The 27,247-nt window shown below is 37.2% G+C and overlaps 2 protein-coding genes across 2 annotated transcripts in view; one reads left to right on the top strand and one right to left on the bottom strand.

The window, feature by feature from the left end:
- Positions 1–11,719: 11,719 nt before the first annotated feature.
- LOC140136163 (ubiquitin-conjugating enzyme E2 variant 2-like) lies at positions 11,720–20,917 on the bottom strand. Its single transcript, XM_072157875.1, is given in 5 exon segments — positions 11,720–12,589; positions 12,592–12,669; positions 13,461–13,587; positions 14,969–15,111; positions 20,784–20,917. Coding segments are annotated over 5 exon segments (450 nt in total). The 5' UTR covers positions 20,833–20,917; the 3' UTR covers positions 11,720–12,536.
- Positions 20,918–21,324: 407 nt separating this feature from the next.
- LOC140172722 (uncharacterized) overlaps positions 21,325–27,247 on the top strand; it is a 105,580-nt gene continuing 99,657 nt past the window's right edge. The window contains exon 1 of the mRNA XM_072195855.1: positions 21,325–21,417. The gene's annotated coding sequence lies outside the window, so the exon portion shown is untranslated. The remainder of the gene's footprint in view (positions 21,418–27,247) is intronic.

The raw sequence follows: 27,247 nt of genomic DNA on the forward strand, positions 1-27,247 counted from the left end.
CTGTTGCACATTATGTCTTATTTTATGCCATTTTTTTTCTACAAGTTATAATTATTCATAAAATGAAAGTATTTAAACAGAAGATTATTGGCCAGTTTGTTTTATTAGTTGATAAAATAGGTTTGATTTTCTTTGCAGTTTTGTGTGTGACCAATTTAATTACAGTCAATTTGGATGTCACTATATTCAATTTATTGATACAGATTATTATTAAAATACAAGATAGTGCCTTCATTTCTTCCGCCATGATTCCGAGATATTAGGAGTGACGTATCTCCAAAAATGCTCAATTAGGAGTGTGATTCATTAGCTCGTCATCACTGGTGCAAATTACAAATACAAACACAGGGCTTAAAATGTTCTTAAATTCAAGTTTAAATTTGAAAACTTATACAAAAACATGCAAGTTGAGCACCTCCCAGAAAGTAAAAATCCATGAGTGACCGGGGGTCTGCCCTGGGGCTTTCCGCCTGGACCCTAACAGGAGCCTTACGGCGGGCCCTGGACCCCACCCATTTCACACTTTGCTCACTTGCATTGGATAGTGGCACTCCAGGTTCATTTCATATAAGACAGCGACACTTCAGAATATCCATTTGAGAAAGCCCGATATATATCGTTATCTCTGCAAGATTGATTACATTGATACACAATGTTCACATAATATTGATATTCAAATTTTATATTTTCCATACTTTTTTTATCTATGGAAATTGCAAGTGTTAAATATACTTAAATTTCATCACCATGACTATTCAGATTATCTCATTCATATAACATATGTTTATTTTCTTGGAAAACTGCATGTTTAATTTATATTGTTTTATGAGAGTTGAGTGATTTGCAATGAGAATTTTTGAATAAAGTAATATCATGTATAGAATATTAACTGGTGTATGTCTTTCTTTTTTCAAAATGTTAGTGTTACTAAAAGGGGGATGGTCCGATTTAACTATAAAGTTTTCTTGATTGAATGACCTTTACCACCAATGTAAAGTTTCACGCCGGTGTTTCAATTCATTTTGATATGAGAGCTACAAATGTAATTTTCGGTCGCCCAAAAAGGTGCACCTTTTCATTCATAACATAAACTGAGCTCAAAAAAAACTTATATTTTTTCAAGGTCATATCTTGAAATCCTGTCCATCAAATTGAACCAAAATTACACACAGATTTACTTCAATACTTACTCTTAACACATGTCAGTAACAAGCAGTTATCCAACTGACACAACAGCAAAATGCACTGACATGGGACAGCTTCCTGGACCACATTCACAGCCCAGCCCTGTTTCATGAAAAAAGTGTATGAAAAGCAGAAAGCATCACCGCTTTTATCATCTGTGCAAGGATCTTGTGTGCATTCTCACAGATTTTTTTGTCCTGGGTGCCAAATGTTGGGCTGTGAAAGTGAAGGAAGTCCAGGAAGCTGTCCCATGACAGTGCATTTTGCTGTTGTGTCAGTTGGACAACTGCTTGGTTACTGACATGTGTTTTGAGTAGAGTATTAAGGTAATCCTGTGTGTAATTTTGGTTCATTTTGATTGACAGTATTTTAAGATATGACCTTGTGATTCACAAGTTGTAAAAAATTATAAGTTTCTTTTTGAGTTCAGTTTATATACTTAAATATCTTCAAGCCCTGAAAATGCACAGGGTGAATGAGAAAAATAGTATCTTCTGATACCAAAATTTATACCACTTCTGGTAATCTGGCGATGAGGCTATTAGTGATTGGGCTATGACCAAAACAGCATTTATGATGTGCTTAATCCTATAGCTGATTAATGGTTGCTGACACCAGGGAAATATGATGCATAGAGGGAGCGCACACCCAGGTCTATGCCTAAAACATTCAAAATCGCCCCATGTTGGTGTTATCCTTGCCACTGCATATCCGGGGTTGGTGCATCTTAGGTTTCTGGGTACATCCCTGGACACTTGCTGTCTATTTTTGCCTTGTTTGAGCATCAGTTTTGTTTTTGGTAGATTTTGAAAGTTTTTAAATGATTTTACTGGCTCTTGAAAAGGATGAGTGATAGAGGTGAACTGAAACTGTTAACTCGTTAGGAGCTTGGATTATATTCAAAACAGTGTTGATTAGAGCTACAAAAAACAGGAACAACCAGACCTTTTAGGAATGATCACAATGCTGGAACTTACTGGCCTTTCAGAGCTCTATTTTAGTCATTATTATGTTTTGATGGATCCAAGTTGTGATAATATTGGATCCAAAACATAATAATGATAAAATTGATGCTTTACGCCCAATATTTATTGGTCTCGCTATGAGTTGTAAAATATTGGACTCGACTACGTCTCGTCCAATATTTTAAAACTCATAGCTCGACCAATAAATATGGGCTCAACCGATCCAATTTTATATCAAATTTAGGGTGTCCTTTGAAGCCCCACAGTCCAAACCAGAGAAGATGAGAAAAGAGGAGTTCGCTCAAACATATAATCCGATTACCCACAGTTAACCTCCATTCACTTTTCTTTGTTTTGGGTACTTTACTTAAAATACCACTTCAAACTTCCTTTGTGGTAATCTGTTCATCCGACACACGCTCGACTGATTCGGTAGTTCTCTTAGTGGAGAAAATATTCCACACACGGAAGTACATCGTTAAAGTCCCAATTTCGTAGTCAAATCATTTTTTTTTCTTTAAAGAAAAATAATACTAACCAGGGTGACCATGATTTTTAAACGAGTGAAAAAGCATCATATAATCACAACTCCCATTAAAAAAATCAAAAGTTTTGTTAAGTTATGGAAAGTCAAGCATAATTAATTTTCCAGTAAAATTAATACAAGGTCAAAGGAAAAGAAATTTAAATGATAAGCATTTAAATATTTGCGGCAGTTTACGGAAACTTAAAACTAGTGTAATCACTAATTTCAAACTCGTGTCAGTTTCTCCATATACTCCCGTTTTGTGTCCAAACGTGTCCAAAAATGCTATTTGGATCCAAAATGAGGGTCTTTTTCACAGGGATCTCGGGTCAACCTTAGCAGTCGGTCATGCCAAACAATACAGAAATTATATTTTGCGGTCAACTGACGTAACAAATTGATATCCGGGCATGCGCTGTTTAGAGCTAGACAGTCGTGCCTCGCAAAGCCACTTATCGTATTAGTTGATCAATCGGATTAGATCATTATTTCCATCAATAGGCGGATGCACACATTATTTATCTGATGTGGGCAGCGAGCGACTTCCTCTTTTATCATCTTCTCTGTCCAAACACAGGTCTTTCCGGAGTAACTGTATGGTCACTTGTGTCAAGTACCCTCCAGGGTTCAATTTATGTACCCAAGTCAATTTCTGATGGGAGTGTCTCCATATAATGTAGCCTGCAAAATCACGATATCATGTAGGGCCAGATAACATGACAACGTATGACAAGATTAAGGTGGTACTACACACTTGGCCAATTTTGTACCTATTTGCATTTTTCTCAAAAATTATAGCGCATTGGTGACAAGTAAGATATGCATATTATAGAAGCAAGTACTACAACTACTGCACTGAAAATTTTATTTCAGCACAGACAACAGTTGTGGAGTTAAAAAAAAAAATGAGGGAAAACCAATATCAATAAATCAGGAACTACTTGTTTTGAGTCACTGAAATTCCAGTGTAGTAACTTTATATTATAGTAAATTTATCAAGGGGTGTAGTACCACCTTAACTCAGCTGCAACATGAATTTAACATACAATGAATGAACTGCTGACATAGTAATGCCCCAAATATCCAGTCACAACTTTGCGTCTACATTCATGCCATAATGGGCTATTCCAGTTGAAATCCATACACCCCTATGGAAGACACCTGATCAAGTGATTCCATTAGAAAGCTACACCCCCTGCATCCTGCATGGGAGATTAAAGTCATGTCTCCCATAGGTGTAGGGATTTCAACTAGAACAGCCCAATGCACCACTGACTATGGACAAAACTCCAGATAGTATTATTACTTTTGGAGAGTCGGTGACGTCATTTATTGAGGCACCTGTTTTACGTATTTATGTAGCATCTTTAAACATGCGCCATATCCCAGCGCCGAATTAATGCTTGATTTGAAGCTGCACCCAATGATATCATATCAGATTCTTTCCTCAAACCACGACACCAATAATAACACATGTCAACTTCCTCATTTCTTTCTCCAAAGATACATACTTTATTTTGTTAAATACTAAATAAGACCAGACCTGATAACATTATGCAAATGACATTGAATGACATAGGCCTAATCACACAAATGTAGAGACAATATATAGTTTGTTTAGCTTACACACACCAAACTGGTGTGCGATAGCTTTAAATGTTTGGTGTAACTTGATTTATAGAATCAGAATATCTGCTTAAAAAACAAAATTTTCATTTTCAACAATTTTGGTGTAAAATTCACATAACAAAAAATTTTGGTTGTTATACTAATCATTTAAAAAAATACCAACTATGCTCAAATTGTCATATATTTGTTACACCAAACCTTTTCAAAGGCTTGCATCTTGGAAGCAGGGCTCAACATACATGGGGGCTATGCTGATTTGCCCAAACAATTTTGATAAAATTTGGAATTTTGTTTTATCAATGGCCAAAAGTTTAAACAAGGACTAATCAAAAGAGGTTTTTTGAGCCCTGCCTGGACGTATATGTACGTAAACTGCAATGTGCATGCTTACATGCACACTTTCCTCATGGTTTGTGCCTAGCTATTTAGTACCTGACAAAGTAGTGTGGTTCTCACAGAATTAAAAACGGAGAATCGGGACTCGACCGCCATCTTGATACAGGCATGGAGCAAAAATTGGGGGTATTCTGTTTCCCTCGGAATGCACTTGAGACATTCGTTGTCATGCAAGCGCAACATGGATGAAGGGCACATTTGAGAGACGCACTTGATGCGACCTGCACGCGAGTACTAAGCCACTTCAGATGAGACGCAGAATTGTTTTCGTTCGTCTCCGCGCACAGTCGGTAAGGACCCGAATACCCCCAATTTTCTCCCCATAGCTGACAGCGCGATTGCACGGGCGGTATAGGGAGTCCTGGTTCTCCTTCTCTAATTCTGTGGTGGTTCTATAAATAGACATCATGTTCTTGGCTAACAAACTGCAATTATTTTTTTTTTCTTCCAATATGAAACAAGAGAAGAATTATGTGTACTATTGAACACATGTAACATACTGGTCAGTGCAAAAACAATCAAATGTTTTTTAAATTTTTTTTCATTTTTCTGTACACTTTGTTAGTAAGTAATACAACATTTTTATACACTTTTCTAGATCCGAAAATGTCATCCTTTTCCCCCACACAAAAAGGCTAACAAAAATTAGACGTGTTTCTGGCATGGTAATGAACTGTATATGTAGGATTTTGTCAAGAAGTGAAAAAGTGAATTATTCACGGTGTATGGATATTGGATAGTACATGTATGATGATCCGATTGTTAGAGCACAACATGTTAACTGCATGCAAAGCCTACAGGGTATTTGTTTAGTTAACCCCATGAGAACTACCTGCTGATTAGCCAAGAAGAAGTTTTCATTTTCAATTGGACCAATCAGCAACATTGTTAGAATAATTTCACCACACAAAAAAATTGGGGTGAATTATTTGCAAAGCTCCATTCTGATTGGTGATTAAAGTAAAGATATCATGTAATTGACCAATCAGATGCAATGTTAGATCGTCAGGTAGTGCTCAGGGGGGTAACCTTGGCAGTTAACCCTTTTCTGCACCAAGCATGTACTTGACTGTTTTGTGCTCATAGCAGTCGACATACAAGACAAATATTTTGGAAGGGTCAAGAGATGGCCCTCAAAACTTTTAAAACTTACAAAATCCCACACCAAACACAGCATGCTGGAAATGTAGGCCTATGCAAAAAAACATGCCAGAAACAAGTGTAATTTTGAATGAAGAATGCATACCCACATCTTAATCAGAAAAGCTTTGTTTTGTTTTATCATTTAGTAGTCCCCAAATTTATGAAAGTTATAAAGAAGCTACAATTACCGACTAGTTAAGTACTCAAAGCAGCTCAGATCTGACAAAAAAGTATCATGTCGCCTATTATAAGTGAGGGTTGCGACTCAAAATGACGTCAAATTTAAGCGGAGTTGCTTCAGTACAGCCTCTTCCCAGTGGTATTTATGGATAATTTTTGTCTGGATTAAAGCTCTCACAATGCATTTCATTTAACCCCATGAGAACTACCTGCCGATTGGCCAAAATGAATATTGTGTCTTATTATGAACCAATCAAGGAGGGTATTAATAAGATCATATGCAAATGCAAGATAGACCATGAATAGGTTAAAGCCTAATCATAATTGGCAATTGAAACGAGCATTTCAAGTTATCAACCAATCAGAAATGCTGTTAGATGACCAGTAGTATCCAGGGGGTTAATATGACAACACATACCTTCATATTATTGAGTCGAGAAGAGAAGGTGTAACTATTTTCAATTTAGTGACACACGTTTTATGTAAGTGTATGCTAAAACTGCAACTCTCTTTCACATTTTCATCACTGTGCATTTAGCAATTTTTTTTCCCTTCTAAAAAGGCAGTAATTTGGGACAAGCTCTGATCCACTCAAACCAAAGTCTGGAATTATTCAAATTGATCTATTAAACATTACAAAGTCCTGGCATACTTTGTTTGCAAAGTTTTGAACTTTTTAATGTCCATTTGCCTGTGTTTATTATTGTATTTTTCTCCTTATTTTGGTATTTATCTGATTTGGTCTGATTGGATCAGATTGTGTCACATTAAATTCACACTTGATTCTGAGTAAAATTACACATGGTCTTGTCGATCACTGTGGAAGTTGCAATCCAGTAAATTAGATGTTTTGCACATGGCACCCACATGATATGCACAGGGTACCCACATGATATGCACAGGGTACCCACATGATATGCACAGGGTACCCGCATGATATGCACATGATACCCACATGACATGCACATGATACCCACATGACATGCACATGGCACCCACATGATATCCACATGATATGCACATGGCACCCACATGATATGCACATGGCACCCGCAAACAAACAAAAGAAAAGTTTTCTTTATATCATTGTTTGACAGGTTACATGCACCAGTTACCAAGTTTTCTACTAATTACTTCAGTATTTGAGTCATATATCTAGGTTTTAACTTTGTATTCTACAATGCTACAATTGAAACTAAATGCTTAACTTTTTTTCATAAGCAATTAATTATACAGGTCCCCTTAAGGGATCTGGAATGAGCGTTTATGGCATTTCGACAGTATTTTTTGTGGGACATGCGAGCACCTCAGACGTATCGAATTGCATTCTGAATACGAAGCATGTCTTTCTGATATCAAATAATTTTCATTTTTTGAAATTTACGATTAAATACAAATTTTATGACAAATTAATAAAATTTGATATTTTTCACATTTTTGAGATATAACAGTCCTCGATGAAAATTTTATAAATTTAATGATATATTCTTAAAGTGTATGTAGCTGGGAGGAAAAGCCGACGATCAATTGAAAATTTTGACCTTTCATATTGAAAATATGGATTTTTTTCCCAAAAAGACCTAATTTTTTTTGTGTTTTGGGAAAAAAAATCCATATCTTCAACACGAAAGGTCAAAATTTTCAATTGATCGTCGGCTTTTCATCCCACCTACATACACTTCAAATATAAATCATCAGATTTATAAAGTGTACTTTAGTACTGTTAAATATCAAAATATCAATTTTAATGATTTGCCATAAAATGTGTATTACATTGCGAATTTCAAAAAATCAAAATTATTTGATATCAGAAGGACATTCTTCGTATTCAGAATGCAATTCGATATGTCTGATGTGCTCTAATGTCCCACAATAAATACTGTCCAAACGCTCATACCCCACCCCTTAAAAAAGTCCCATGAAATTCCCAAGTTCTTTTTCTTGTTTTTTGCTAATCTATTGTAAGTGTAACCCAGGTCTTAGCTAGAAGTAATTGTGGTTTGCCCGTCATAACATGAATAAAATTGCCTTTCCTAATTTGACCTTTAAAACACTAACCAGACCAAATACTAACCAAATGGGGATTTGAAGAGTTCAACGACTTGTTGCTATGGCCTTGTTTTGTAAATCAGGTGTACAGTCCAATCTCCCTTATCCAGACCTCTTTTATACAGATCTCTCTGTTATCCAGACATGTGATCTTCATGCACTGTTAGCATAATTTAGAAGGATGAAGGACATGTAAACATACAGCACGCAAATACCATCTTTCAGTGGTATTACCCAATTCTGAGTAACCTTTTGCTGACACTCAATGCAGAATTACATATAATTCACTTGTCAGGATTTTTCACTTTAACGGTTGGTGCTAAGACCTATCATGGCCAGAAAAAAGAAGTTGGACTGTACTTCAAAGTTGAACAGACTTTCTCAAAATGACGGGCAGACGGGTGGCTAGCTAAGACACTGGTGTAATCATATCTGCTGATAAATATAGATCATTTTATAATTTGCACAATTAGAATACAGGAGTTGTGTGGGTGACAAGCTTTGAAAATCAGGGGGTGACCAGCTGCCGATACTACCAAACCTTGCTTTTACTTCATTTACTGCTGCTATTATTTGTATACTACCCCTTCTTCTTGCTTACGACTTAGGACAAGGATTTTCATTGGTTACACTCACAAGCTCTTTATTACTATACAAAGCTTGTCACCCTCAAATGTCTTTAACTGTGTTAATTATCAAAATTGTTTTGCACAGGAGATATGCAACACTTTGTGTGACATTACAACCAAATGAATGGACACTTGCAGTATTTTTTTTAAGTTTCCACTCTTTACAAAGAATTCATAAAAAATTTACAATACAAATACAAAAAATTCAACTACAACTGCGACATGTCTGCATGTTGCCCAATGGTGATCAAAGAACGTAAACAGCTACGCCTGGTTATTGCAATCAAGAAATTTTCCTTCTTGATAATTTTTTTTCCTAACATTTTCAGGGCACCCTGTAGTTGATATTTAAATCCCAGTAACATACACACATTTAAAAACTGTAAACATTTTTTTTCTGTTGCTCTTCCATTAAATAATACATGATTTCTTTTTAAATGCAATACTGTCCCAGGTTGCCACTATACCTACATTTTATATTTTTTTCTTTCTTTTTTCAAAATTTACAAATGAGAATGGGCCTTCATAAAGTAAAGCAACCTGAAAAATAAACCAGCCATTGTTTTCTACCATCCTATCAAAGCAGAAATTTGCCGTGAGGCCACAACATATCACACCTGTTCTGCAAATGCAACCTTTATTTATGATTAACTTTAGGAGTAAAGAGAGGCATAGACCATTGAAGTAAAATGCTTTAAACAATTGAGTGGACCAGTATATAAACAGCCCATGGCACATTTTTGTCATTTTGCTCAAGTTTGTGACTGACACATCTTAGATTCATAGGGAAATATAAGAAAGGGGTGTTTTCTTTTACTTCTAGCAATAAAAGGGGACTGTTTACAGCTTTGTAACTTCTGTGGTAGATAAACAGAGGGCAGTAGAGCACTTTCACCTGAAAATCTCAATTTTCACAAAAATGTGCCATGGGCCGTTTTTATACTGGGCCACTCAATTTAAATTCAGGGTGATTCAAAGTCTATCTGCAAAACTATTTCCTTGTTGTAGCCTCTTGAAATTTCCAATGTACATGAGATGCAAAATGCAAAAACAATAACCAAATTGACAATCCAATTTTCATCTTAACATAAATTGCTTCAATTCGAAATTTTCCCTAAAATGCCAATGCGTAATTCAAACTGCTCAAACCTGTCAAAATCTTTTGGTACTTTCAGCCGTTCATCAAGTATTCACAGCACTGTTAGCCATTCATCAAGTATTCACAGCACTGTTAGCCATTCATCAAGTATTCATAGCAATTTTTCATTATTCTTTTGTGTCAGAAAAGTTCCAAATGATTTTGACAGTTCTGAGAAAGCATTGGTAAATCATGCTCTCAGGCTTGTGACTTTTGATAAATGGCAGGCAAGCTTTGCATAACTCTCCTGAGCCTGTTTAGCAGGGCTGTAAGGAGGATGATTGAATTGAACATGGTTGAGTTTCCAAAACTACAGGAGAGCTATGTATAACTCTCCTGAGACTTTCAGGGGTGTGATTTAAACTCATCATGATCTTCATAAACTGGAAAGTTTCAGGAGCACTTTTAGGAGAGTGACTGCCCTTGCTCAAAAATCAAAGCCTGCACACTGCCACCATTGATGACAAAGACAATAAGTTCCACATACAAGGAAAGGATAATTATTACAATTTTTGTTCCCACTGGGAACCAGAATGAATCTATAGTAGAGATACCTGCTCTCTTGGGTTGCCTTTGTTGTTCACATCTACAGGACACACAATGAGCCAAACTCATCTCCAGTGACAAAGTTCAATAACCTAATTAACTTCCTTTTACCAATCAAAAGCTCAAACTTTGACCTCAAGTTGTGGAGTACCAATTTTCGTACCCAGCATACTCAAAGGTCATTTTATGCATGTAGAAGCCTATTGGGGTAAAGAACTGTGTACTGGCAGATGAGCATGTTTGACATCAAAAGGTAATACACATTTTTCAACCCAAAATATTATGTCTTTATCTAAATGAATCCCATCATTCTCCACCTGTACACTTCTAAAGAAACTTTCATACATTTTGTACTGATATCAATAAGCAGCTTTTTATACCTAGTGCATGGATATGGAGTTCATACATTGGTTACAACCTTGGATTATTAATACACAGATTGGAATTTTTCATGCCTGTGCCTTCTAAGCGTACTCGAATTCAGCTGACGCCGGTACAGCCGCCGGGCAGCGTACAGACCTGGCGACATCACTTATCTTACGCTGAAGTTTCTTTTTGTAGGTACGCTTTCGCTGCTGTTTGCGCTTATTTTTGAGTTTGCTCACGCGGTACCTGACTTAGCGTCGATCCCCTGAGGCAACATGCCATGTTTCCGCGGTATGGTTACAACAATAGCCATGTTTTTTTTACTATACGCAGCTCGTCTCCTCTTCAATTATAGAAACATCATTCAGACCTCCAAATGAGGCAAGCCCTCTGGCTCAATGTCCTGGGATTTCTTGGGATCCACTACATAAGACCTGGAGTGCCTGTAACATTTTTGGCTTATTTCGAGGTTTGCTTACTATGTTTTATGCTTCCGTAAGATATCTCCCAAATACAAATCCTTGATCATGATTTGAACCGAGACTTCTGGGCTCTTACCACTGAGCTTGGCAAGGAAGTGTATGTGGCTTCTAAATGTGACAGAAATACTATCGTAAATTTCTTTATTCTTCCGGGGTGTATGCTGTGCTGATTGGCTGATCATGACAACAAGACGGCTGACGATTGGTTATGGATGTGTAGAAGGAGAGGAGACCTCAACTCTTCTATGCTATGAGATCACCTATCACCAGCGCGTTCCCAAACCACGGAAGAATTAAAATATTTACTATACGTGTGATAATATATGATACCCATCATGTCAAAACATTGCAGTTGTCTTTGAAACATACATTTTTTGTTCTTTACAAAGTTTATAAAGAACTAATTGTTTTTACTTTAAAATGACATGGAACACATTGATGCGAGACATACATCATATAATTATTATTTTTTTGTATTTTCATCCATATTTTCTTCATTTGAATTCCGACAACTGTCACATTTCTATGTGATGGGTCACATATGCCAACAATTTCAAACCATATTTCTCCCAGGCCTGAACACATTAGGTAGCTCTATTTGAAACTCAATCTCCCTCTGTGGAAGAATCAGATTTAATCTTTCTCAGAGGGTGTATGAAATTCAAATGGAGCTGCCTAATGTGTTAATTCCATTTGAAATTCATACTCCCCCTGTAGAATATATTTTCACAAAATCTTCCACAGGGGAGTGTGGATTTTAAATGGAATAACCAATGATGCACTTATTGAACTGACTGAGCTCAGTGGGTAAGTGCAATAGCTGCCCTGTGAACATTTGGCAATTTACACAGTATATTGTAATCATCTACACATGGCAGCTACACATGGCAGCTATTGCACTTACCCATTTCTGGCACTAAGCAGTCGCTATGTTCACCCCTGAACACCTAATGCATGATCTCTCAGCTGTTTCTTATTTACCCATCAAATTCACCCGTTGTGCTAAACAGAGACTGGAGGAACACAATTAACATGGACGTTGAAAGCATTTGGATAATCAGTAGTTTGCAAAAATAAGGATATACATAGGAGCTGGCCCATTCTCAAATTTGGCTTCAAAAACAAAGAGGGGGAGGGGAGAAGATTCAAATATTATCACCCCTTTGGACATGTGTGGCACAGGAATTCAGGATGAATCAAAGGACAAAATAATAATAATGTTCATAATTAAATCACAAAGGGAAAAGGGGCAAAGAAGGGCAAAAAGAAGGGGAAAGAGGGAGGAAGTACTGCTTACAAATGTTAGTATGTCGTTCCCTCTGGGGGCTGAGCAGTTTTTCTATTTGTTTTGACTCCATAAGTCGCTCCAAGTCCATCAAAACGGTTTTGATTGTGTAACATCTCTGCCATTGTTTTAGTGTTGGGATATCGTTCTCTCCACCTGCAAAAACAAAAACAGAAATTCTGAATAGTGTCAGGATAATTCATGGTCAGTTTTACTTAAACACAGACACATACTGGGACATTGCATTTTCCAAACCGGGGTATTTAAGGTCATTTTAGAATGATAATTCCAGTTAACATCATTAGGTAAGCTTAAAACTCACACTGAAATGACGAACTATGAACTAGAGACATTGACTTCTGGTTCACTTCCGGGTTTCCAATCACATTTTTGTCGGTTATTGACGCTATTATCAACCATGTGGGCAACTTGGTAAGCTTACTACACAAGATAGCATGGAAATATCGGCATTATTGAAACATCTTGGTTGAAAAAAGTGGTGGGGGCATTTATTTGGGGGGACTATTCAAGGAAATACGGTAAGTGCATCATCAAGCTAGAATCCGATGAAATTAGTGAATAATTAGGCAATGAACTGGATGAAAGTAGGTTTTGTCCATGTTTTAATGACCTACAGGATATGGCATGGAAATTTTTTACATTTATAGAGGGTGGCTTAAATACAAACAATACAGCTCGGTAAATATTCAATCAAGATAAAAACAACCAAGATCTAGGGTCCATTTGCCCACCTTTTACCATGATTTTAGCCCTGGTTAGCCTCTTATATTATATGTCCAGGAGATACTTTTCCGCTGCAACTGTCTCCAGGCCTCTACTTTTTCAGAAAAATCCATGCTACTTTTTACCCTTGTATAGTTGTAAATATTAAACTAAAACTATATACATGTGAGAAAGTTTTGACCCATTTCAATTTCCACTCACCCTTCCTTGTTCATTGACACCAGGCATGTGAATTTTGGATATAAACCAGACATCTGGTGGGTCATCAGGATAATTACTACCGCAAACTATTCGTAGACTATATATTCGATTTTCATGTGATGTCTGACAAGAGAAAACATGGTCAATAACAATGATTATAGTACCGTAACTCATGTGAAGGTAAAAACAAAAAAACATCAAAAGCAAAAACAGTTCACTCAATTGCATGGATGAGATTGGTAAATTGTTGAATCTGTGGACAATCTCATCTACACCTGGTCCATACACCCATGAAGTATGCTAGCAACATCCGCTTTTCCCATTCCCCTTTCATCAAGTGCACATGCAACTCAATTCTTGCTAGACATGGCAGATTACAATCACGAAATCATCAACAAAATTGCAATCTCTAGACACGTGTTATATTCCTTTTTACATCAGAAATCTTTGAATGGTGATTACGCCAAAAAAAAAATGGAAATTCCAGAAAAAGTTTTTTCTTTTAACATCCTGAAAAGTTTTTTCCCCAGTTTCTACACACTTCTAAACTGTTTTAAAAACATGAATGAAGTGGTATACAGTATAGAAATATCCCAATTCACAACTAACTGCCAGCTATTTATTAAGTTAATTAAAGGCACACAGTCATGTTTTGGCTATGACCATTAAAAATAAAAAAAGAAATCCCTGACCGACCGACCCTTGCTGTAGACAGAGCCTGTAAGACTGTAATGTACTGTTTGCAGCCAACAGCAATTTAGACCGATTTGAGTAACACAGAGGACTGTTTATATATTAGCTTCATTTTACAAGGCAGAGCTGACAGTGCTGTTTGGAGTTTTAAGCCCAGGGGGTAAGGGAGACCCTATATGCCCCAAATATCTCAACATATTTACACTGATCGCAATGGAGTTGGATTTTGACCTCAAATCTGTGGGAAAATCTCATCCCTGCAATTGATGTGGACACAGGTTGCCATGAACCTGTGCCGGTATATCCATCTCATCCCCTGACATCACCAACATGGCAAGATGGGGTGTGGAGTTAACTTTGAAGAAGTTAAAGACAACAATGGCGGTAAGTGTGTTTGCGAGAAAGATTTATTTTTCTCAGTATTTGAGCACAAACACTGTTACCTCAGGCATTCCTCCGACTCATCTTAGGGCTCATATTGAAATACCCTACCACGCTTTCACACAGAAAGAAGGCAGGATTCCACTCGCTAAGCGTGCGCCTCTGGAAAGCTCGGTCATAAAACGGATGGATTATATGCATCAGTGATACACCCTGCCTTTTGAAGTGGTCCATGACGAATGGGAAAAAAAACAAACTGACTATGGCTCATTGCACAACCCAGGAAAACACGCTCCTAATTTAAGTGGCTAATTGCAGTGTTATAATCACACAGGATTTTAACAAAAGAAGGCTAGCACAGGAAAGCTGCAGGATGGTGCACACCTTCCTGTGTAAGGGAATTTCAATATGAGCCCTTAAATAAACTTACCCTGGGAGGTCCCATAATTGAGCCATTCCACAATTCCAACTTCATGTCATCTGCTTTCTCCAGACCCCAACTAATAGTTCCATCTCCTCCGCCTTTCTGACCCTCCTCCAATTCTTCTAATAAACGAAAGTTCCTAGGTACAACTGCAAAACATAAAGACATTTCACAATATAAATTACATGCCACAATCATAAGTAAGATCTTAGAAAGAAGGGTCTGTGCTCTACATGTAAGATGTACCTTCATAGGAGATTCTTGAATGTTTGAAAAATGTACTTGTTTCTAATGTGCACCGAAAGTTTGTTCTGGTACAGTTTTGGGGCAAATAGACAGAAAATGTCCCTGCCACCATAATAAATACAATTGCTAAATAATGGGCTCAACATTCTCTGCCAAACAGATGCCAACAATAACATCCAGAAAATAGGGAGGATTCAAACAAAAATAGGGAGGTTTTCAATATTACTTGCAACTTCAATGGCACATATCAGAAATAGGGAGGTGGCCAAATTTGGGTGTCAAAATGGACAAAAATGTATGCAAAAATAAGGAGCCTCACTCTAAAATAGGGAGTGTTGGCATCTGTGCAACAGCAGTCTCGAGCATGTCAGACATTTCTAATGGAGCCTGGATGTGGTGGAGTGCCTTGCAGGTGAGCGTGAGAATTTTGAAGTTATTGAACTTTGTGACTTTGAAAAGGGCAGTTTTTGTCTTCCATTTGGGCTCATTCAGCCATGAAGTCAATGACATCTTTCATTTTCACACAACACTTAGTTAACAGTCATATAATTATTTGTAAGTTAATTTTATTGGTACCTTACGATGTTATGACGAAATGTTGAGAGGGGGACTTATTTCTTGTAATGTGTTTATACAGGCCACGACAAATTTTATTTTTTAGCTTGCCCGATCGGGCAGGCAATATTCAAAAATTGGTTGCCCGAAATTAACCCATATTCCCGGCCACAATTGTCGACAAAGTCACAACCGGTATACCATTACCATACTCATCATGCAGTGCAGTGCATAGTACCATAAGTGTGCCGAATTTAGCAGTTTCATTCTTACGGAAATCCAATAAATAAATGAGTATTCATGAAATACACTATAAAAAATAAACATTTCATTCACTTATTTCATGAACTGTTTGTTTCTTGTGGAAAATAATGTGTATTTTATGTGAAATTTTGTCAGTAAAGTCACGGTGATTTACGTATTTTGCCAACCACTAATACATCTCAATCTCAATCATATTCAAATACATGGCCAGCTGACGTCATTGACATCATGATATTTGCACGAAACAGGTTCTATCATTGGCCAAACTTCCAATAAGTCATGTAACGTCATGATGTTCATAAGCATATATCTCAATATCTGCAAGTCTGGTGTGGGATACGAGTGCCTAGCAAAATTTGAGTTCCATTTCAAGAAGCTTGAAATCTACTTTGTTTTGACTGTTTTTTTTACTTCTGTGAACACGCCAAGATGGACAGAAATATTCGGTTTATATGGTTTAAATTTAGACTTGCCCGATCGGGCACAGCTCTTCAGAGTTTTAATTGCCCGACAATAAATGTGATTGCCCTAGCTATCAGACAAGCGATTTGTGTTACTGTTTAGATCTTTGATACATTTTTCTTTTGTTCCGTTTAAAGGGGTACTACACCCCTGGCCAATTTTGTGCCTATTTTTGCATTTTTCTCAAAAATTATAGCGCATTGGTGACAGTAAAGATATAGATATTGTAGGGGCAAGGACTACAACTACTGCACTGGAAATTTTATTTCAGCACTGCACAGACAACAGTTGTGGAGTTACAGTCAAAAATGAGGGAAAACCAATATTTGATCAATAAATCAATAACTGCTTGTCTTGAGTCACTGAAATTCCAGTGTAGTAACTGGATTCCTTGCCCCTATAATATACATAACTTTTGTTACCAGTAGGGGTGTGATTTTTGGGTAATTTGTGCCCGGTACCCGGCGCATTTTTCGGCGAGTAACCGGTACCCGAAATATTGGCGCAATTGGGGCGCAAATTTTTGTTTCTTGCCCCAAGCGCTACCAAACCTAGTTACGCCACTGTCCTCAAAGTAAATTTTATAAATCTAATGATCATATGTTCTTAAAATGTATGTAGCTGGAAGGAGAAGCCGACGATCAATTGAAAATTTTGACCTTTCATATTGAAGATATGGATTTTTTCCCCAAAACGACCTAATTTTTTTTTTGGTGTTTTGGGAAAAAAAAATCCATATCTTCAATACGAAAGGTCAAAATTTTTAATTGATCGTCGGCTTTTCATCCCACCTACATACAAGTATAAATCATCAGATTTATAAAGTTTACTTCAAGTACTGTTAAATATCAAAAATATCAATTTTAATCATTTGCCACAAAATATGTATTACATTACGAATTTCAAAAAATCAAAATTATTTGATATCAGAAGGACATTCTTCGTATTCAGAATGCAATTCGATATGTCTGATAAATACTGTCCAAACGTTCATACGCCATCCCTTAACAGTGGCATAGATTTATTTTTGACATTGGGGTTGGAGAAAATTAAGGCCGGCGTCGACAGGTCCTCTGTCGGAATCCTGTCGACAAAGTGAATTATGCCAACATATCGACAGAACTTCGTCCATGGCGACATAGTGCTAAGGCAATGGCCCAGTAAAACTTTGTCAGACAAGCTCATTTTCACTCAAAATATTGGCCATTTCCAATGTATTTTCAACAAAATGCAATGCCAAATCTTATCTTTTACCTACTATTTCGCCAATTTTTCATGTTATTTGCCTTCAGGGGTCATACTTATGGCAGTATTTTGCCTTGTTTTCCGGTGTAAATTGTACACTTTATCGCTACATGCTCGCTATCATAGACATACCACCTAGACCTGTAACTGCCCATCCCTAACCATGGCAGTAGGTGAAGCCACGTATCCAAGGTGATTTTGGTCGGGTGGTCGGACGCGGAGAAATAAGCGTTCATGTTCTGGAACGAAAAACGCGATCGCTTATGCGTGATTGATGCGCCGTTATCGCCGCCTCAAACGCAACATGTTCTGTAGACGCCAACATGTCTGCTTGTTTGCGTCCGGGTTGCGTCCTTGTCAAAATCGTTGCTAAGCAGTGTTGACTTCACTACGCAAACCAAAGTCATAGGTCTAGGTTCTCGTTTGTCTGGGCTCGCTATGAAGACGGCCATCTTGGAAATTTGCTGAAATTGCCGATGGTGTTTCTAGATATTTTTAGGATAAAATTATTAAAATATTCCTAAAATCATGAAAAAAAAGTCCTGGTATTTTTTCGGAACCCAAATGTATGTCGACACACTGTAGACGTCAAGATACGAAATATGTCGACAAAAAACGGTGCCGACGCTGGCCCTAGAGGAAAGTCCAGTGAATCCATAGACTAAATCTCTCAGTCCTTCAACATCTATGCATGGTCAGAAGAAGGCAACATGAAGGATTGTGGGTAATATAAAGACGCCACAATTCTGGGCCTGGAAGGATTCAGGCTAGTGAATCCAGCTCCTTTTGCCGACAAAATAAATTTATGGTACAAATGCGCTCAAAGCGTGCCAAAAAATTTGCCATATTAAAGCTAAACTGGTGAAATATTGTACAAAACTGGAATTATGGGGTTAAATTTTGGTTAGAAACCCATATACAGATCGTAAACATTGGGGGATGATTGTATGGACCATCCCCTATCAAAATATTGGGGGAATGTATCCCCCATCCCCGGGATCTATCCCTCACGGTCATTAACTCTTACACCAAAATTGTAAAGTGCTCACACTTTAGTTGATTTGTAGCTTGAGATTACAAAATCGAACACCTAACCTTAACATTCACGTGCGCGTAGCGCGTAAAAATTTAGTAATGTACATGCCTTCTCGTACATTTTACCCCTGGAATTTTACCCCAAATTTTGATCCCCCCCTATTAAGGACTGAATTTTTTTTATCCCCCTTTCTACGACCCAAATTTTTTTTGATCCCCCATATTTTCCAACCCCCCCACCAAAGTATTTATGAACACTCCTTTTAGCTGTAAGCTTATTTCAAGTGGTCATGATGCCTGATGGAGTTTACTTCTGAGGTTCCAGTTTTTCAACGGAGATGGACAATATCATGCACGAGCTGCTCTTTACCAAATTTCGCCGATCCTACGCACACGATTTGTCAATTCTGTGCATGTGATGTCATGCAGTCAGTACGTGGGGCAGTGCTAGGAAATTTGCATAATTTTAATTTGGCAAGAAGTTTGATTGTGGTGCACCCGTACTGCATGACTGTATGTTGTTTTGAATAACACAGGAAGTTTTGAGTTTATCCAATAGTAGGATACCGGACGTAGGCTAAAAAGGTCTTAGGCCAAGTAGTAGATTTGCGTCCAGAACTTTTTAAAATCCCACACGGCTTTTTTTCATTATTTCTATTCTATTAGGCACAAACGAACTACCCCCATTCACGCTGTACAAAGTTAGAAGTAAAGGAGCCGGTTAGCACGCCAGGCACCACAAAGCATGCAAAGTGCATAGCATCGGAATTTTGGTGATCCCCGTCATCTTTTTTACCGTTTGAGGCAGTATCGCTGCTCATTAAATATTCATGAACCCAATCACGCCACATGGTCTTAATCGGTAGCTCGGAGTGGTTGGGATTGACCAGGCATGTTTTTATGAATGAAATTGTGACCATAACAGGGGTCAGGCATTAGCATATTCATGTTTTTTTTTTTTTTTTCAAGATGGCTGCTGGCTACCGGCATTGCCTGGCCTGTCATGCTTGTTGTACTGAACTACACGCCCGGGACTCGCAGTGAACAACCAACACGGGTGAACAACATCATTGCAGACTCATTTTCATGTTTTTTACGACTGTTTTACCAACTTCAAACTTGCTGATTTTATGTTTGAAAGCCATTTTTCTTGTTTCTGGTAAATAATGAAATTTTGTGTAAATAATGAAAAAATATGCGGTAGGTTTTGGAGCATGCGGGCGGTGGATGCAAATCTACTACTAATTCCCATGGCCTTTTACGGCGTTACGCATGCGTGGTGGTGTTCTTGAAGTTGAATTATAGCCAAAATATTTTAATTCTCGATCATGTGAGAGCCAACTTGGGTACGCACAGTTATTTGCGTCGAGCGTACTACGCAAAGTAGACCGGCTCTTACGCGGTTACAGCGCAAACACAGCTTTTGAGAATTGACCAATCCACGGGCCGTGGCACGGCGGTCGTTGCTCGGCAAGGTCAAGCAGGTCGTGCGATCGGGTTATTCTATGAAAAGTACGCTGACGAAGAAGGTTCACCCTCTCATGATTGAGAATTCGTTATTTTGGCTATAGCTGTGGTGTCGTTTCAGTCTGTCTTGTACGAGTAATGTAGCAGTGACAGTGTGAATGTGATGTGACGTGAGTGAGGAACTTTACAGCCCAATAACATGAGTCCGTACTTGTCTTGGACCTTGCAATGTATGCATTAGATCGAATTTCAAACTTAATAATGGAACCATACGCTGCGTACGGCAACAACACGTTTTATATTGTCAGAGTGCAATGTACGCCCTCAACATAAAATTCTACGAATCGTGACTTCGTATTTTTTGTGCGTGTTGCTGGGGCCAACACCTCACCGGAAGCGGTCACAAATACGTGTGCTAATTCATGAATTTCAACCCATACTGACATTCAGAATACACAGATATATGCAGAAAAGGTTTTTACATAATTTCCGCCATACATAAACAACACAAATATGTCCAGTAATAAACCAGAAAGCGATTATTTACCGTATTGTGAACCAGAGCCCTGGCCAATGCCTGCTCCCTTGCCCGCCATGATTGACCAAATTTTCTGGAAGCATGTGAAAATCAATTTGATCAATAACTGATTAATCGATACGGGATGAACAAAGTTTTGAGAGGGTTTCTATTGAATTAAAAACAGGTCAAAATACAGCAGATGACCTCAGACCAGCGGTAAAATAACAATTTAATCAAAAGATAATGTTTTAAGCCGCTTAAAAGGAAGAAACAAGTGGACAATCAGTTCTTGTATTGATATGTATTGATTTCCGCTGATCATAACCGATTGATCGATAATAAGGTTCAATTAGACTCGATCAATCTTTGGTTTTATTTCTGGCATAAATGACATTTTGTCGAAAAAAAAGTAATATATTTTGGAGACTTTTAGATTTTATATAGAATATATAAAATATTTGTAAGTATTTCTAGTTACAAAATTATTTTTGGTGAGCTCATTTTATCTTATTTTTCAAGAACTAATAAACTTACTTGAATGAGGACGTAATTGACCCCTGAAATTTTTTAATGAGTAAATAAACTACAAACAAACAGGTGAATGGCACGCAAGTTTAGCTTGCAAACCCAGTGAATCTGTGGCATGAAATAATTCTTGAAGGTAAGGTTTGCTATCATTCTTTTTAAATATCCACTTGATATCGTGGATGATTGTTGGTAATCGTGTTAATCACCGCTTACTTCACACTCATGACACTGACAGTCACTGACTGACATGACACTGGCACTCATGCACTGCAGACACTGCCAGTCACTGTCGCTCAGTGCTGCCTGTGGTGTATACGTCGAACAACCGAATACAACAAGCACAACGTACGGACCAATATATTTTTGTAAACATTTTAGGCCTATAACAAAATGTATATTTCGTACAAATTGTACTTAAAGTTTCTACCCTATGACCTATATAAAAGTTACCTTTATCAATTAATCTAAGTGTCCGCAAAAAACTGGTCATCGCAAACTTTGTCGACTTTGATGCTGAAAACTAAGGATATTCACGCAGGGACAGGCCAAAAACCTTACCTTGATTGTAAAATCCAGCCGATGCATGTCATAAATAATTCATTATTCCATTGTGTAAATGACAGTGATTGTGTCCATGACCATGTATTGTTATTGCACCTGCGATCTCGCGCGAGAGCAGTTGTCAAGCTGAATTTATACTCGATCGCTGGATCACCACGCCACGTGAATTCGCCTCTCGAAAACCTCTACGAGGTTGTTGCATCGAGCACGCTGACTGGCTTAGTAATTTTGTAAACCAATCAGGTTAGACGTACTTTACTGGCGCAGTCACATTAATTAATACCATAAAAGGCTGTCGCGTTCATTGATTGGCTTACGATTTCAAAGAATGGCTTTTGCAACCAATCACAATACGGGTTATATGACGCCTGTCGGAAATTTTGCATACATGTACGCCCAAGATGACGTCATGCCCCAGCGCCACGAGGCTGGCTTTTCTGCGTAGTGGTATAAAGTCAGTTTCACACCTGTGATTTAATATGGAGCACATCCACAGCGCATTTGACAGATAAAAATGAAATGGGCAATTCTGAGCAACGGGATTCCATGAAATGGACGATTATGTAAGTTATTCTACAGGATCGGTAATAATTAACAGCTGGTCTGCTGTATTTGAAGTTTGTAAGTTTGGCGTTTTGGGTCAAGCTGGGAGAAAAAAATCCCAGGTCGACCAAAAATAGCGTATCGCACACGATAGACCACCTAAGTTATCGTAAATCGGTTTCTCCCAGGTCGACCGTTAATTTTGGGTTGCCACATTCGGCCCGCAAACGCCAGGATTTTTAGCCAGGTCGACCCATGACAAGCATGCAAATAGCCCTACATACGTGCCCCGACCATGGCGATATACATGTGATGAGTATAAACCATTGTACGGCATGATTCATTCATAACTTAGTGCAAGCGCCGTGTGACTTTTTACGATATCAGTTTCACTTCAGTGTCTTGGCATCTAAATTAATTCAGTCATAGGCCTACTCTCATTTTCGTATTTATTTAGTAGAGTAGGCCCTATTCTTGTTTTAGTTTGCAAAATACAGAGGCAGATATAGTCCCAAGTTTTCTGCTTTCTTGAATTTGCGTCAACATGTAGGCCTAAGCGCTTAAGCTTACATCCAAGCCGGGCATCCAAGTTCGCATGGACGGTACTACGACTCGATGTTTCAGACTTTACTTGTGAGAAAAGGAAAGTAATAAATTATGAGAAGAGGTCACAAATAGGATCAAAATCAAATAAAATAATCCAACAAAAAATTACAAAGAATCACCCTGCCTAAGTGCCGGACAAAGGCTAGGCCTACATGTTTTAAACTTTATTATTATCCACCACGAATGGAGTGCCAATTTCTATTAGCCTAGGCTGTCTTTCTATCAACAAACGTGGAATCTCCCAGCTTGACCAATTTGGCGTAAGTTTGTGACTTCGTATGTTATGACTTATGTGCAATTGATATTATAGGAAGCTTAAATTGGCAGGCTCTCATGCAATGTATCCGCTCTCTTCCTAACATATATGGATCGTTCAGGGCAAGTCATACTGAAGTATGACTTGCCCACACAGGGTATACCTGTGGTGGCCTGTACTATTAGAGGTTTGTATATATTTTTCGCAGTTTTTATCAGACCTTGTACGCTCACATAATTTCACATAGACTGCGTCACACGATTGATTTGCGAATGAGGTGCTGATGTGTCGATGTGATGATGACGTGAGAACCTGACTTCATGTTTTTACGCCATTTGCGCCAAAAATAATAAAATAAAAACTGCGAAGGAATTTTGCAAAAGCATAAGATATTAATCATAATAGAATACTAATACCCGATTGTCACAATAATATCGGAACGCCGTAGTCATCATGACGAGCAGTCAGAATATATCCTGATAACAACTTTCAACTTTAACATGACAAACAACCACATCAAAAACTTGCGGAAACCAACATTGTGAAATGTGACGACTTTCTAAGTTGGTGTAAATTTATTTTGTGTTGCTACATGTACATGTAGAATATCAAATAAACATATTTTAAATAGCAAGATCAACATAATGTCGCCATCTAGATGTCGTATCTGAAAGCATGTGAAAAGTACAAAGAAGTACTTGCCATTTAAAAGTATTTTCCGAGCATGCTGAGAGTCAAATTAAATACTATAAAAAATCTTTGGTAAGAGGAATAATGTATCTTCCTAGCGACACACTTTTTCTCCCATAAAAATTAAGTTAAAAAGTCAAAAAATAAAAGTTGAAAATATGGCTTCGACAGCAAAATAAACAATCATGGGTGGCGCCATTTTGGATTTGATAAAAGTCACTTGACGTCACAGGGGTACTAATTTCTATGCAGTGAAGCATTATATGTATTATGGGAAATAATAACATTTTTGTAGTGTGTAAGGCCATTGAAACTCAATACTGAGTTTAGCGTCCCATTTTTTTCAGCTCATAATGAGGCAACTATTTCATTATTCATTACCGTATTCATTATTTTCAAGGTTTCATTATCAATATCAGCGGCCTTTTAACAATGCAATGCGCTTTTGTTCATTCTATATAATTAATCGCCAGTCCCAAGTTAATGTCACGAACAGCACACATCATACGTTTAGGCCCTTCACAATTGATTCCGAGTTTACTGTTCAAGATTTTAAAATTAGGACGAGGTGACTTTTAATTATTAATTATCTATTATTTTCTTTATTTAGTATTAGTTATCACAACCAATTATCAAACCGTTTTGATGGGAGTTGGCATTTAATTATTTTATTAATATGCTTACTTTTACACATAGTATCAGGTGCAGTTATGCTGTTTGTTTATTCAGCATTATTGTTGATATGATTCATGTTAGAAAGTAGCAAATAAAAGTCATTAAAAGTTATTTTAAAGGAGAAAATCCAAAATAAAAATAAAATAATTAAATATTTTTCAATTTTGGACGCGGGCGGTTAACAGTAAACTAAGAATTTAATGTGAAGGGCCCTTATAAAAGTATAATTATCTTGCTTTTTGTTTTCCAAGTTTTAAAACAAACTAAATGTATTCTGAAGTATACGAATCTTCTTCACTCCAATTTGTACTAACCTCTCCGTATACATTTGAGGATTGGGGGAAATGGGGGGGGGGGGCATTGACTCATTTACAAAAATAACACTCACACAGAACATTATGAAATAATTCTTATTGGCACCAATTTGTTAAAAATAGGTCTTTTATAGTATCTCCTAGTTAAATTATTTACAATATAAACAATGTCCATCTGATAAAAACATTTTGGCTAGGTTAAGTTCTTGTCTATCCTGGTATCCCAAAGGTATAATTGAAATAATTGGATAGAGCAAGGGTCAAAAATCTGTATATTTTTAATGCTCAAATATTTACATGAATTCTTCTAATAATTGTCAAGGCTTTCTATATTTTTTGAAGGGTTCAAATACAAAAAAAGAGGTTTTAAAAATTTGAAAGAACAAATTTTCTTTCAGGTTTAGTAGTAATTTGCACAATAATGAATTATTTTCAGATTTTACATCTCAAACGCGGCACAAAATTAATAACGTGGGCGGCGGACGCTAAATTCAGAATCAAGTTTCAAGTGCTAATGTGATGTGATATTTTTAAGTATTTTAAGTGGAAAATTCAAACACGTTGAAATTCCAAATTCTTTAGACAGTTGTGCCAAATAGAGAAATATGTAAATTAGCATAACTCCGCCAAATGATAATGATAAGGTATGCGATTCATTTTACCACTATTGATTTTTTTGGCCCCACACATGTATGTGGGGCTTATGTTATCATCCAGATGGTTGCCTGGTTGTTTGTCTTGAGCCATAGATTTCAAAAACAGTGTTAGGAAGTGGGTTGACCTTTCGTTATGTGCGCAAGTAAATTGAAAGAAAATAAGTCGTAACATATTCAGACGATATCCATATTTTACATGCTTTTTCCTTAAATTCAGAATTTTCCTTTTTTTCATTGAAATGTATTCTCTCATGCCTGTATACAAACCTGCAAGACAAATTCGCTCAGGGGTTTCTACAACCCCTTTTTTAGTAACAATTTTGGAAATGCTGAAATAAATGATAAAAAGCTAACAAAAACTGAAAGAAAAAAAAAAGAAAAAAGAAAAGTTGGCTCACTGGAAATGCTGAAATAATGAAAAACCAACAGTAATTAAAAATAAAAATTTCTTTGTCGCAGGATAGGCCTGGCATTTTCGGTAATTTTGTGCCCGGGTACCTGGCGCATTTTTTCGGGCTTGTAACCGGGTACCGAAATTGCAACAAAAAAAAAAATCTATTAATTAATGATATCAAAATGCATTGAATTTGAATGCATTTTGATATCATTAATAGAGTATGACATGAAAACAAAGTATCAATTTTCTTATTAACTAGAGCGATAACCGCACCATAGCTGAACCATGTGGCTTCGGCAGTATATTGTGGTAGGCCTATACCACTGTCACCCGGAGGTATGACCGCCTCGAGTGGTGTTAATGAAAGAGGAGAAGTAAAGAATATAAAATGAACTAGAGGAACTGTGCCCTTTGCAAGGGCACGAGGTACCGTAAGTTAGGCGCATGACTGTGACGATCTGATCAAGCAGCAATACTGTGCAGGATAGGCCTAGTATTAATTTTAATCAGACTGTTTCATTAATTGCCGTTTTAATATAGGCCTACCTTGATCGTGAGAAGCTGGCATTTTGAAAACTTGACCCCCTTAATGAATTTTAAAATATTTAAAACATGTTAAGAATGTCATAAGGATCATTGCATTTAAATTCCAGCTCAATTGAAGCATTTTGAAAACATGACCTTTGACCCCTTTATTGCCCCTTAATGACCTTAAATGAATTTTAAAATATTTTCAACATGTTTAGAATGTCATACGGATCATTGCGCTTAAATTTCAGCTCAATCGGAGTATTTTGAAAAACGTGACCTTTGACCCTTTATGACCTCTTAAGGACCTTAAATGAATCTTAAAATATTTTTTTTTTTTTTTTTATGTCATAAGGATCATTGCATTAAAATTGCAGCTCAATTGGAGCATTTTGAAAACCTTGACCTTTGACCCTTTATGGCCCCTAAATGACCTTAAATACATTTTTAAATGTTTGAAACATGTTTAGAATGTCACAAGGATCATTGCATTTAAATTTAAGCTCAATCGAGCATTTTCAGTTAAAATGACCTTTTTGACCCCTGTGACCCTGGATGACCTCCGACGCTTTGGAAATATTTTTATCACATTCTTTATGTTTTCCTCTTTCATATGACACCACTCATGGGGTCATACCTTCGTGGCATTTAGAGATATGTCCATTTCAGACCAAATGGTTAGTTAGTAAGCTAGTAAGCTAGTAAGTAAGCTAGTAAGTAAGCTAGTAACATACACT

Source organism: Amphiura filiformis, chromosome 16 (genome assembly GCF_039555335.1).
Source record: "Amphiura filiformis chromosome 16, Afil_fr2py, whole genome shotgun sequence".
Taxonomy (NCBI): domain Eukaryota; kingdom Metazoa; phylum Echinodermata; class Ophiuroidea; order Amphilepidida; family Amphiuridae; genus Amphiura; species Amphiura filiformis.